The 14,238-nt window shown below is 48.2% G+C and overlaps 1 protein-coding gene across 2 annotated transcripts in view; it reads right to left on the reverse strand.

Moving 5' to 3' along the window:
* Positions 1 to 14,238, reverse strand: part of MGLL (monoglyceride lipase) — a 105,389-nt gene continuing 91,151 nt past the window's right edge. For both annotated transcript variants that reach the window (XM_074549789.1, XM_005485405.4), the window contains 3 exons: positions 13,709 to 13,798; positions 5,093 to 5,308; positions 1 to 3,746 (listed from right to left, as the gene is read on the reverse strand). In XM_074549789.1, the coding sequence (XP_074405890.1) occupies positions 3,621 to 3,746; positions 5,093 to 5,308; positions 13,709 to 13,798 (432 nt within the window). In that variant the 3' untranslated portion in view covers positions 1 to 3,620. The remainder of the gene's footprint in view (positions 3,747 to 5,092; positions 5,309 to 13,708; positions 13,799 to 14,238) is intronic.

Genomic DNA, 14,238 nt, shown 5'->3' on the forward strand with positions numbered 1-14,238 from the left:
TTCAGAAAACATAACTTTATTATTAGTTGCAATATACATTGTATTCCTTTAAGAATCCTAAACTTGTATATGGTTTTTCCACTGAAAATACATGTGTATGTATATATGTTTTTATATATGTATATATATATATATATATATAATGTATTTTATTGAACTGGAACACAACAGAACAAGAGAGACAACCTCAGGAATTACTTGTAAAAGGAAACGTGATCCCAAGGGGTTTGTGCTGGCAGTGTGCTAAGGTGAGTGGTATAAAAAGGACAGGCTAAATAGAAAACAGGGTGGGTTAGGCAGTGGGAAATGGCCTCTCAGTGCTACAGGTGGTGAGATAGACAGTGGTTACACGTTGCTATTGCTCAGTCACGGGTGCCACCTGTTCTCCAAGGCAGAGCAGTCTCTGGTGCAGCTCTGCACAGCAACTTTCTTAAGGCTGGCTGTGCTCCCTGCAAGTGGTACCTGCCAGCTGGAAACAGAGTGTAATTACATTTCCCTCAGCAGCTGCTCTGCTCATTGCTAATCTGGTCAGCCAAGGAAGAATTCCTCCGGGGCTTGGTGAAACCTAACTAGGTCAGTATAAAGGAGCTTACAGGCAGGGAAAGGGATCAGCAACAGCAGAGAGAGCTGGAATGTGCAGATCGCTGTCTCACCTGGCCCAGGCTGGTTTGTTCCTGGCTCCTTCCCTCTGCACTCATTTCCCCACCTGCCAAGGGGCTGTGGCCCCTCTGCTCAGCAGCCAGCCCGGGGTCTGTGGGGTCAGCGCAGGCAGTGTCGGCTTCTTTTGGATAGGTTTCCCTGTGTTAATTGCTCAGAAGGTAACTCTCCAGAAAACTGGCTGAGGGTGGCAATACCTGCTGCTGTGCCATGGCTTTAGGGTCATTTGGCTTTTTTTTGTTGTTGTTGTTGCTGTTCTTTGTAGGTTTTGTGTGTAAACCTTTTTTTCAAACAGCCTCCCCAGGCTGTGTGCCACTGCTGAGTTGAGCTATAGACTGAAAGACAAGTCTTCCCCAGACCAATGTAATTGGTTTCCTTTTATTTCTGTTCAGCTGCAGATGTTTCTTGGGTGAAAGGACACGTTTTAGCAAAGGCACTGACAATGAAAGTTCCTCTGCCTGAAGCCAGGTTGGAGGGAGCAGAGGGGCTCTGACCCTTCTGCTGAAGGGTCACTTCCCTCTCCCCTCCTGCAAAGTGCTTGTCACTTTGGAAGGGATGTAAAAATTGTGGGCATTGATTTACTCCTCCTGACTTCCTCAAGAAAAGTGCTTTCAAAAATCCTATCCTTAAATCATCATCTTGCTACTACCCCCGCAACGTCTGTCACCTCTGGATCACACCCACTTGTTTCCCCTTCCAGCTGAAGGAGCAGGTGAGATTTATCACTGCTGGAGTGTTTCTCTTCTTGCAGTCTTTCTCCAGCAGCATCTGGCCAGGAGGGAGCTTGCTCAGGCAGCAGAAGTTGCCTCAAGCCAGGCTGCTGGAAGAGGGAAAGCAGGTGCCCTGCTCATTGCTCTTTCCCAGAGTAAGTGTCACCAGAGGTTTTGCAGGGGCTGCTGGGAACAGCCGATTGCACTGGAATAATATTTCAATTAAAAGCTAACCTTGCTGGGAGAACTACAGCTCTTTCCTCTCTTTAGAGGCAAGAAAATACAAATGCCAAAGTGCCTGGATCAACCTGTATAAAAGAGCTTCCCTGACTTGGGCCCCTTAGGGCAACTACAAGGATACAACCTGCATCCACACGTCTTTCATCCATCCGTGCTGCTGGGACTGAATGGGACTGAGCCCTGATTCTGACTGTTATTGCACCGAGGTCCTTTCCTGAACCTTGCTAGAACTGCTTCCAAAGGGAGAAGAGGTGGGTGCCCCCCTGACTGTCAAAGGAGGGATCCAGCCCTGGGGCAGCAGCTCAAGGCACAGTGCTTGGTGCTTCTTGCTGCTGCCAGGGAAGGCAGTAAGGGCTGGTGTGTCCCTGGGGGAGATGCCCCACTCTCTCATAGTGCAACATTTGCATTCTCTTCTGCAAAAGCAGAGGGAGAGGTGCAGGTTAAACCCCTTCCCTTTGGATAGTGCCAAGAAGTATATTCATGCTGCGGCCATCACACTGGATAAATCGGCCTGCACAGCCACTCTGCCATCACTGTGCAGCTTTCACTGTGCCACTACAATGGCTCTGCTCTCATCCAGGGTCTAAACTCTCTCCTCTCACCCTGCTGCTAGCAGAGACTCAGGCACCTCAAGAATTTGCCTTACCTGTCCACAGGCTCCTCCAGAGCAGCTCGTTCAGCAGGGTCTGTGGATGCCCAGTGCACAAGGTACAGGTGGGATGGATGGATGGATGATCACAGTCCTCATTCTGCCTTCAGTCCCCACATGTCCTGAGGGGCTGAGCTCAGTGATCCACCCCAGTGCTGACTGGCAGGAGGCTGGGATGGCCTTGGACAGGATCTCTGCTCATGCTGTGGGGGCTCCTGCTAAACCAGTGGACCATGAGGACACCCACTGCTACTCCCCAGCCACCAGATGCTCTGCACTTCTCTCTAGCATTATTTTCAGGACATTTTCCAACTGATGAAGGAAAACAACAGATTATGACTGTAAAGTTATGGTGAAAGGACCGGATCCTGGTAGGACAACATTGTTCCTTGCCAAGAGAAGGAATGATTAACTCCTCCTTTGCTCTCCTCCCATTTCTTTCCCAGCTTCCAGCCACCTCTATATCATATATTATATTACTATATTCTCTTATAACTTTGACTTTGCTTTTTCATTTTCAGTAGCACAAGTGGTTAATTCCAAAAGGAAAAAAGAAAGGAGAGTTAAAAAAAAAAAAAAGAAGAGAGAAGGAAAAAACCCCTGACCCTAGGGATATTTACAGAATAGTTAATCTTGCAGAGGAGATGGGGTTTGACATGGGGAAAAGCAGGGGAATTGAATGTGCTAAGTGGGTTTGATTCCACATTCCTGCTCTTCCCTCTGGGATCCTGCCTGGATGATGAAAATCAAAGCACTGTTCAACATGCTTTCCCCAAGTGCAAACTCGCAGAGGATGTGCAGGGTGGTGGGGGAGGCATTTCCATCCCCTGGCCTGGTCTGATTAAAAAGGTAGTATCCAAAGGGGTCTGATCTTGAAAATCAGCCTTTCACCTTCAGGGAGCTGTCAGCTCCATCTTCAGCCTCTCCTCATCACCCAGCACCTTTGTTAGTGCTCTCCTCTCAAGGACCAGGGTTTTTAAGGTGCTGGATGGTGGGGACAAGGGACGCACCTGGCATCAAAACCATGAAGTGGAAGATACTGATTTCTTTTACATACCAATAATTATTGCAGTATAAACACACCCCAGTCACCACAGCGAAAGCAGAGAAGGGGAAGCTGTGGAGAAAGTTTGATGGGTGAGGGGCATCCCACAGCTATCAACTCTTCTCCAAGTTAGGGCAGTGGCCATTTACATCAGCAAATAATGCCCCACCCAGTGCCTCTCCCCCCCACCCTCCCTTAAGCTGTGTGTGATAAAATATTCCAAGAATCCCTCCATGTTAGATCTTTTCCCAAGAGATTTCTAGTAAGAAAAACATCTATTCCTAGAAAACCCCAGTAAGAGCTGCAAATGCGATTGCTCTTAGGTATGGCTGGTTTCCCCAGCTGCTGAGACCTTCTGGCCAATCCATGTCAGTATTTCTGTGAAGACAGAGGTAGAGACCTCAGGCAGCTCTTTGTGGAGGGCATGATAGGCTTCCTCATACACCTGCAACCAGGGAGAAGTACAGATCAGCACAGAAAAAAATAAATCTGCATGAACAAAACAGCCTTCAGTCCCCTCTCATCAACACCCACAGGTCCAACACCTCCTGCCCACAACTTGTCAGGTTTTTTCCAAGATGTAGCAGGTTATGAAATCAAGGAGATGCCACTGGTAGTGCTGGCCCTCTACAAGCAGGAGGGTGTTGACATTGCTGCCTGCCTGACATCTGTGGGTACCAGAGCACCCTGCTGCCCTTTAGGAACATAATGCATGTCCCAGCCCCATTCCACTAAGGCGGAGGAAATACTTATCATGCCCTTGGAATGTAAAGGACAATGGGGGATGTTCCCATCATGCCTTGTGCAATTTTACTCCTTTTATGCTCAGACTATCCAGTTATTTTTCCTATGACAAAAGCTTTCCCTTGGTCTCCCTCCCTTTTCTTTCAGGTTTATTCATGTGCTAACAATTGGTTAATCAGCTGTGGTTCTCTTGAAATGAGCAGATGTGAAGTGGCTTTTGTTGTCCAGCATTTTGGAAAGACCTTCCTGCACCTTTACACGCTGGGACATGAGGTAAGGCTGGTGCTCACACAGTTGGCATTGTTCAGAAGAGCTTTTTGGGTCAACGCTTTACCTGCTCAAACACTTGCTCTACTTCTACACCAAGAGGGAAGGCTAGGGCCAGGTTTGTAGATAGTTGGGTGGTTGGGGTGAATGTGTAGGGTAGCAGCCCTAAAAGGTTAATGAGTAGGAGGAAGATTATGAGGGATGTTAAAATTAGGGCTCATTTGTGTCCTTTTTTGTCCAGGGGCATTATTAGTTGTTTTGTAACTAGATTAATAAATCATAGTTGAAGGGTTGAGAGTCGATTAGCAATTCATTGATTGTCTAGGGATGGTAGTAGGAGAGCTGGGAATGTTATTGAGATCAGGATTAGTAGGATTCCTAGGAAGGATGGGCTGAAAATTGGTCAAAGAAGCTTAAGTTCATGGTCAGGTTCAGGGGGTAGTGCTTGGAGTGACGGGTGGCTTGCTAGCGGGGGGATTTATTGATACGAATGACAGAAGTTTGGGTTGGATAATTAAATGCTTCATGTCCAAAACACCCTTTAGTCATGCAGCCACCATCCTCTACCCCCAGGCAGGCTGTAGCTGGTGAAAGGCCACCACACTGAGCCCAGGGAGGGCTGAGCTTGGGCTGGTGAAAGGGGCTGTCCACCTGCCCAGCCTCCCCCATGCACCAGCTCTGTTTGCCTCCATCTCTCTGGAGGCCAGCAGCTCCCACCCCTCACAGCCACTCATGCTCACTGACAGCACAATCTCCCAACCACCAAGAAAGCAGGATGACCTTGAGTGTTTTGTCCTGGCTCTGCACGGTGTCCATGAGCAGGTAGGAGCCCCTGATGTCGCAGAGCTTGTCGGAGGAGCCGTGTAGCACCAGGATGGGCAGGGTCAGCTTGGGCAGTGCGCGCTCGATTCTGGCGATGGCGTTCATCAGCTGGATGACAAAGGACACCTTCATGCCGCCGTGGTGCACCAGGGGATCAGATGTGTACGACTCCATCTGGCAGGGAGAAAGACGTGGTTTGAGATTAGCAGTATTTCATGCATAAGAGAAAAAGCAGGTCAGGCTGGCAGTGACGAGTCTTCCCTTGGCTTGCCAGTCATTCCCCACTCTCTCAGGACATCCGGCCATCAGAGTCAAGGCTGAGGTACTGTGGTTTACCAGCATCACTCACACTACCTGACATGATCTTTGCTGCATGTTTCCCTCTTACATCACTAGAAAATATTCAAGTCAGAGCTCTTTGACAGGAGCTCCTGCAGGGAAACAACCAGTGTTGGACAAAGACCATTCCCACAGGGGCTCCTGCCTGCATTCTTCTCTTCTGCTGTGCCCTTCTGTCATTCCAATGTGATATCTCTTCTACAGAGATATCTCTTCTTCAAAGTGTTTTATTTGAAAGCTAATGTTCTCCAGGCCAATTGAGTCTGCTGAGGGCTCAAATGTTCTATTTCCCTGTCTGGGGGTGGTGACCACGACCTACACCTCCAGACAGCTGACAGAGGTGACTGCAAAGCCAAAGGCTCATCTCTGGCTGCAAAGCGTGACAGACAAGGCAGCAAATGATGGCATTAGGTGGTAGGCAAAAAAAAGTAGTCAACAACTTGCTCAGCCAGATTGTGAGGGGATAAAAATGCTCAAGAGCTGGTACAGAAAGTTGCTAGGATGGAGTAGTTACTGCAGCAGGCAAATCTACAGTAAATATTTGTATACTGTATGTAGAGACGGCCCACACAGACCCCACTATTGCAATATTTGCCAGAATGCTTTGATTATGGGCTGGTCTCTGGCACAGCCTCCACTTTCTCCCAACCCTGGCAGATGTTTATAGAAATGATGGTTATTTATAGGTTAGCTGAAAACAGTCTCCTCCTCTCCTCACAGGCACTGGGGTCTGTTCAAATTCTACCTTGAAGGCTTTAACTTGAGGTGCTTTTGCTTCTGCCTGTGCCTGCCCTGAGGGGACCATGGGTGGGAGGTGACCCAAGAGGCCACCCAAGGACACTTAGCCATTTGTAGGGGCTAAGGTAGGGGTAGCACAGGCAGGCACTGTAGGACAGAAAGGTTTTGGGGTGGATTCTGTCTTCAGTTCCCTGTGAGATGAGATTCTCAGGGTGGCAGAACATGGTGGGGATGGTGGGAATGCATAGTGGGAATGCATCCACCTGGATGCATTCATTTGCCAGAGGGTTTGAAGCCACTTTCTCCTGTTGTCATCTCAAATGTGCTGGAGCACAAAACGCTGGAAATGGAGGTGGCAGTGAGGCACCCTGATGCTCACAAGTCTTTCCCCATAATTTTCTTCCTTCCAGTCCCCCCACCTCCAACTGCTTGAATCCATGGTTCCTATCCCAACATGCAGCAAGAGAAAGATGTGGGGGGAAATTTGGGACTATCAGTGGCTGACACCACTCAGAGCCAGCCCACAGTACTGAGGATGGTCCAGGGATGTTGTAATCTTCGCTGCAGTCCCAGCTCTCAGGCTCTTCTCCTTTCTCTGCAGCAATCTTCACAGGGGCTCCTCCTGGGCTCTCGACCCACCCCTATTTATCTCAGTTACCCTCACGAGCCACAGCTGTTGCCCAACTAAGGACCCTGCAGCTGCAGCTCGTTTGGAGTAACCCAGACACACACTGATCTCACAGTACAACATGTATTCAGGCCCCCACATTTCCCCCTTTTCTTTTAACAATTATAATATACACACAGTCCCAGCTCTCAGGCTGCCATTCCAAAGTCCCAGCTCTCAGGCTGCTATTCCAAAGTCCCAGCTCTCAGGCTGCCACAGCTCTCGGCTGTCCGGGGAATTCCATACCTTCTTTTGATGACCACTTCTTGTTGTTACATTTCTAGTGTCCCAGCTCTCTGGCTGCCACAGCTCTCGGCTGTCCGGGGGATTCCGTACCTTTTCTCTCTCGATGTTCGGCTGCACGTTCGTCTTCACTCGGGGTCACCAGTTGTTGTAATCTTTGCTGCAGTCCCAGCTCTCAGGCTCTTCTCCTTTCTCTGCAGCAATCTTCTCAGGGGCTCCTCTTGGGCTCTCGACCCACCCCTATTTATCTCAGTTACCCTCACGAGCCACAGCTGTTGCCCAACTAAGGACCCTGCAGCTGCAGCTCGTTTGGAGTAACCCAGACACACACTGTTCTCACAGTACAACATGTATTCAGGCCCCCACATTTCCCCCTTTTCTTTTAACAATTATGCAATTACAATACACATACAGTTCCAGCTCTCAGGCTGCCACAGCTCTCGGCTGTCTTTAGATGTTCCAAGGCTCTTTTCCTTAAAGGCCATATTCTTGCAGCTTTCTGCTGCTACAGCTCCTTAATTCAAAGGCCATATTATGTTCTACAGTCCCAGCTCTCAGGCTGCCACAGCTCTCGGCTGTCCTATCTTTTATAGTCCCAGCTCTCTGGCTGCTACTCCAAAGTCCCAGCTCTCAGGCTGATATTCCAAAGTCCCAGCTCACTGGCTGCTATTCCATAGTCCCAGCTCTCGGCTGCCACAGCTCTCAGCTGTCTGGGGGATTCCATACCTTCTCTCTCTCGATGTTTGGCTGCATGTTCGTCTTCCCACGGGGTCACCAATTGTTGTAATCTTCGCTGCAGTCCCAGCTCTCAGGCTCTTCTCCTTTCTCTGCAGCAATCTTCACAGGGGCTCCTCCTGGGCTCTCGACCCACCCCTATTTATCTCAGTTACCCTCACGAGCCACAGCTGTTGCCCAACTAAGGACCCTGCAGCTGCAGCTCGTTTGGAGTAACCCAGACACACACTGATCTCACAGTACAACATGTATTCAGGCCCCCACATTTCCCCCTTTTCTTTTAACAATTATGCAATTACAATACACATACAGTTCCAGCTCTCAGGCTGCCACAGCTCTCGGCTGTCTTTAGATGTTCCAAGGCTCTTTTCCTTAAAGGCCATATTCTTGCAGCTTTCTGCTGCTACAGCTCCTTAATTCAAAGGCCATATTATGTTCTACAGTCCCAGCTCTCAGGCTGCCACAGCTCTCGGCTGTCCTATCTTTTATAGTCCCAGCTCTCTGGCTGCTACTCCAAAGTCCCAGCTCTCAGGCTGATATTCCAAAGTCCCAGCTCACTGGCTGCTATTCCATAGTCCCAGCTCTCGGCTGCCACAGCTCTCAGCTGTCTGGGGGATTCCATACCTTCTCTCTCTCGATGTTTGGCTGCATGTTCGTCTTCCCACGGGGTCACCAATTGTTGTAATCTTCGCTGCAGTCCCAGCTCTCAGGCTCTTCTCCTTTCTCTGCAGCAATCTTCTCAGGGGCTCCTCTTGGGCTCTCGACCCACCCCTATTTATCTCAGTTACCCTCACGAGCCACAGCTGTTGCCCAACTAAGGACCCTGCAGCTGCAGCTCGTTTGGAGTAACCCAGACACACACTGTTCTCACAGTACAACATGTATTCAGGCCCCCACATTTCCCCCTTTTCTTTTAACAATTATGCAATTACAATACACATACAGTTCCAGCTCTCAGGCTGCCACAGCTCTCGGCTGTCTTTAGATGTTCCAAGGCTCTTTTCCTTAAAGGCCATATTCTTGCAGCTTTCTGCTGCTACAGCTCCTTAATTCAAAGGCCATATTATGTTCTACAGTCCCAGCTCTCAGGCTGCCACAGCTCTCGGCTGTCCTATCTTTTATAGTCCCAGCTCTCTGGCTGCTACTCCAAAGTCCCAGCTCTCAGGCTGATATTCCAAAGTCCCAGCTCACTGGCTGCTATTCCATAGTCCCAGCTCTCGGCTGCCACAGCTCTCAGCTGTCTGGGGGATTCCATACCTTCTCTCTCTCGATGTTTGGCTGCATGTTCGTCTTCCCACGGGGTCACCAATTGTTGTAATCTTCGCTGCAGTCCCAGCTCTCAGGCTCTTCTCCTTTCTCTGCAGCAATCTTCACAGGGGCTCCTCCTGGGCTCTCGACCCACCCCTATTTATCTCAGTTACCCTCACGAGCCACAGCTGTTGCCCAACTAAGGACCCTGCAGCTGCAGCTCGTTTGGAGTAACCCAGACACACACTGATCTCACAGTACAACATGTATTCAGGCCCCCACACAGGGAAGGTCAGCTGTACAGCCACTTTGTGTTGGACTGAAAAATTCAAGTCAGAGAACCCACTTAGGGATCCTTGGAAGTGGTGGATGCTTCTAGGATTTGATTAAGGCTATTGTTGTATTTTGGTCTCTGCAAGATTATGTCTGCTTTGAAGTGAGGGGTAATTTTTGGCAGGGAGACAAAGATAATCATCACAGCTCATCATATTAGGATATTACACACAGCATCTCCCTTTCAAAAAAGTATGTGCTTGCTGAAGGTCTGGAAAACTGCTTGTAAGAGGCAACTGCAAAGATGAGACTGTGGTTAAGACACGGGGACATGGTAAGCATCCTCTGCTCTTGCTAATGGCCCTGGGAAGCAGAGACTGAGCAGCTCACAGCCCTTTTGGCTCTGCATGGACCATCCCAGTGCCCAACCAGCTTGTTGGTGCAGAAATCTCCATCTGCATCTTTTATCCCCTGCACTCTTCAGCTGCACCTTCCCTGCTCTCCAAAGTCTTCAAAACAGGGCAAGAAGCTGCCTGTGTTTAGAAGAAATTGTTCCCTTGTGAATGTGCTCATGGAAGATGTTCAGCTTTGACTTTCAGAACACCAAGGGCCTGGTGGGGTGCAGCTCACTCTCCTGTTGGCAGCTGGGTCCACCCTGGTATGCTCAGCCAAACATGGGGACCCTCATCAGCTTTTTGAGAAAAAAAAGTGTGCATTGGCTACTTAGCAACTGGCTTCAACCTAATCTGGACCTATGTCACAGTGCTGTGCTAAAGCAAAAGAGTTTTGAAATGGTTTTAATATTTTTTAGTCTGGTGGGTTTGTTTGGTTGGGTTTTTTTAATTGAGTGTAATAAATAAGAGATTTTGCAGCAGGGATTCAGGAGGGATAGGTGGATGGACTGACAGAAGGTCCCTTCCCATGGAGTAAAAGAGTGTTGATGAATTCATGTGAGCTGACCTCGTCCCCAGCCCCATAAATGCTACAAGAATGACCTGAAGGGTTTCTTCTTTCTCTTGTTGTCTGAAAGAATGGGGATTTTTTAGCTACTGAGCAGCCAACAAATATTTTTGTGTAGTGGATGGCAGGAGAAAAAAAAAAAAAGACCAAATCCAGTCCCAGCCCAAAATGATCAGGAGTGCAGGGGCAGTATCCTGTTCATAGTCAGTGAACAGGAATCCTTGTCAGACTAATGCTCAGTGATGGGGTGAGTGCCAAGCAGCAGCTCTCTGGGGAAGGAGGAAAGAAGGGAATGGGCTTCATGTTTTGCAGGCTACAATCTGCAAACCCTGCAAGCCCAGAACTGTTGTTGCTGCACCAAGCTCTGAGATAGGGGCAAGAACAGAAGGTGATCCCAGGAGAGCCTGAGACTGCTCCAGACACTGCCAGGCAAAGGCTCTCCAGGGTCCCTCACAACAGCTGTTTTTATCTTTATGTAATTCCAATACAGAAGCAACCATCAGGTTGCTGCATTGCATTGACCTGTTTTGAGGTATGCATCTCCTCTTGCAGCCCCATCCCATGTGGGCTTGGCAGGAACAAGGCTTGAATCAGAGGGACCATTCCACTAAATCAACAGCAGCTAACAAAGATTACAGGGGTAAAGAGGCTCCTGTCACTGTGATGTCATTCCTCTTTGGAATATCAGGACTGGTTTTTAAGGTTGCTTCTTGCTCTCTTTTTTCTCTCTTGTGTTTGGTACAGCAAACATCAAACAAACATCTCTGCATCATTCCATATTTCAGTCCCCATAGCCTGAAGACAGCTTTCTGGGAACACAAACTCATTAGGAAATTCTTGGATGTTGTCCCAAAAATATTTCTAGTGAATAGAAAGCTGGTCTGGCAGGAGAGTATGTGTAAGATATAAATAATGGATGTTTCCAGCACATTGTGTGCTTTAAATTTGAATGTCTTGAATCCAAAAGGAGGGTGGGGTGTGCTTAGAGGCAGGCACAGGACCAAAATGCTGTCTTGTCTTCAGTAAGTGCCTGGGCCCTCAAACCCTGGTGTCTGAAGGGGGTCAGGAAAGTGCTTTACATCACTACCCCCAGCTGCTATGTCAGCTGTGTGCTCAGGTGCAGGTGAGAAGGCAGCACAGCACACAGGGTGTCTCATTTGGAAAACATCTCCATTATGGGCAGGCTCTGATGAAGCAGAACTACACCTTTATCCACTGCAAAAGGCTCTCCCTTGCTCCATGGAGAGGGAGAGGGCAGAGCAAAACAACGCTCCAAGGAACCTTTAGAGACTTGAAGCATCACAGAACAGACCAAGCAGCAGCAAATACATGGTTAGAAAGACAACACAATTGCAATTATGATAAACTATGTCCAGTGGTTGCTGTGGTGACTCCTACCATCACCACAGCACGGAAGTGCTCAGTCAGTACTGTGTGCCAATTTCAGGAGCTCTCTGACACTTCCCTAAATGCATTATTATTATTCAGGATGTCCCTACATCATCACTTTTCTCCTACAAAGCTATCGAGTGCAGCAGTTGCATCTTCTGGCTCTTGGAGGTGTATTTAAAATATCTTTAAATGTTTTAAATTGAAAACATCCTTTAAATGCAGCTGCAGCAGAGTTCTGGAGTCACATAACAAATCAGAGCAGAGGCAGGTAAAGACCCACAAGTCACAGACATGCTCACTCTTCAGGTAGGGAATAAAGCTCTCCAATCCCTCTCCCCTCCAAAGCACTGATTGCTTTTATCCTCTAAATACAAATGTAGATGTGAAAACTTTGCTCTGTGCCATTTTAGAGAATCGATTGTCTAGTTTAAACCTTTTCTCTGAATTATATGCAACGAGTTATGGCAGCTGAATGCAATTAGGAACAGGTTTCTACAGCTAGATTGGAGTTCAGCCTTCTTCCCAGGCATAGATTTTGTGCAGCCTCATCTGGTGCTTTGGAGCATATGTCACATGGTGCATCAGCGGATGCACATGATCTCACTCCACACTGGTCCTGTCTTCTTTTCCTCAGCTCCTTGGATCTTTCCACCTCCAACACAGTGAAATCTTATGCTCTATTCAAGGATAAGTGAACTGAAAGTCATTGGAACAAAAACCCCTCTGGCAGTGCCAAGAAACAACCCTGAGCCTTGAGGCTATTCTGGGAAACTCTTTGCTTTCCAGTTTTCTGAATAGGTGAGCCAAAGATGTGGGTGGTGCTGAGGCCAAATGCACTCACACAGGTGCTGGCACTGTCTTTGCCCCTGATCCTTTCAGCTTCAATTCTAATGCTAGTCAAGCTGCCCTCCCAGAGAAAGGCAATTTATTAATTCCTAGTTAAAGTATGAACCATTGCATGAACAGCAGGGAAAATTACAGCATCTGCCAGTGAGATGTGAGCATGGGAGCGCAGGAACAAGTGACCACTTTGCACCAGCAAAACTCTTGAGACACCCTTGAGTGCCATTTTCTATGATTCAAGAAAAAATGGTGCTTTCTGAAATGCACCAAGTACCCTAAGCACCTTCATTCACTTTTAATAATGACATGGTTTGTGATTATCTCCTTTCTCTCCTCCCACAGTGGTGAGAAGGAAAAACCCTCATTTGCAGCTACACCTGTTTGTGCAGGGATGGCACGGACAGGCTGGCACAGTTATCACCAGCAGTGGGTGGGAGTGAGACAGTCCCAGGCTGTTGTGACACTGTAAAAACTCAACCCAGGACAGTTCCATGCACATTCACAGTGGTGAGGCTGGAGCTGTGTTGTTACAACAGTTGCTTCAGTTCCCTAAAGTATCATTCTTGGGTGCAGCATGGAGATATAATTTGTTTGGAAAGGCTGTAGCAGAGTCAGAGTATGATCCAGGAGACCTTGGAACAAGTTCTTTGGTTCAAGCATGCTCTTGTCCTCTGCTTGAATGCATCTGGCATGATATGATCCTGGTTTGGAAGCAGGAAAACGAATCCCCAGGACTGTGGGGTTTTGCATGATTTCACTGCAAGGACCAGGGGTGGAAAAGTTGACTTTAGCAGTGTGTTTGCTACCTGAGCTGGGGTTTGCTGCTGTCATGAGTGGTGGTGGTGCAGCAGAGACAAAGATGTGGCTCCCACATGCTTCCCCCTGCAGCTGTAGCTCTCTGCCATGTCTGGTACCCAGAGCTGTGGGTGCAAGGCAGGGGGGAGCAGCTGGTTCCCCACAGCCTTCTGTGAGCAGCCAGTTCCACTGGCTTCAGAGATATGTCACCTTTCTGCACCAGCACAGATTCTGCCCTCCTGATTTAGCTAAACACTTGTGGGTTTTTCTGAAAGAAAAATGGCAAGACTGGCACAAGATACCAACTATGCAGTGAGTTAAAATGGCATTAAGGTTCTCACCTCTTTCTTGTTCCGGGAAATTGCACTTGGATCTATGGACCCCAGTGAGAGGTTTGGGAGCACAAAGTTGAGCACTTTTGCTGCAAAAACCTGTGGGAGAGGAAAGGAAGCAAAGAGCCAGTTAGAGGAAGAGAGGGAACATAGAATCTCAAATCCTGAGATGATGGAAATCAGCACAGGAGTTAAACAGTTGAGAATTGTCAACTAACTCTGGAGAAAGATCTGTCCTATATTTAAACCATTTCTCTTAACGAGGAAAGTGTTTAAACTGCTCCTGGGAGCAGGGAGTGGGTGTGCTAGACTGAAATGCCGTCAGCTGTCCGTCCACATGCAGCAGCACAACTTCATTGTGCTGGGGCTTTTCCTCATTCTTCAGTTAATTTCTGAAAGGCCTCAGTTAAGTACTTTGATAGGAAGAGGTTGTTTCCAGCTCTTAGAGGGCTGGGTTTTGGTGTTTTCCTGCCCTTTCCTTGCTGCCACAGCTCTGCTCTCAGGCTGCAGTGCATAAGTGATGCTGGGTGCCATTTGCA

The sequence above is a fragment of the Zonotrichia albicollis genome, chromosome 12 (genome assembly GCF_047830755.1).
Source record: "Zonotrichia albicollis isolate bZonAlb1 chromosome 12, bZonAlb1.hap1, whole genome shotgun sequence".
Classification (NCBI taxonomy): domain Eukaryota; kingdom Metazoa; phylum Chordata; class Aves; order Passeriformes; family Passerellidae; genus Zonotrichia; species Zonotrichia albicollis.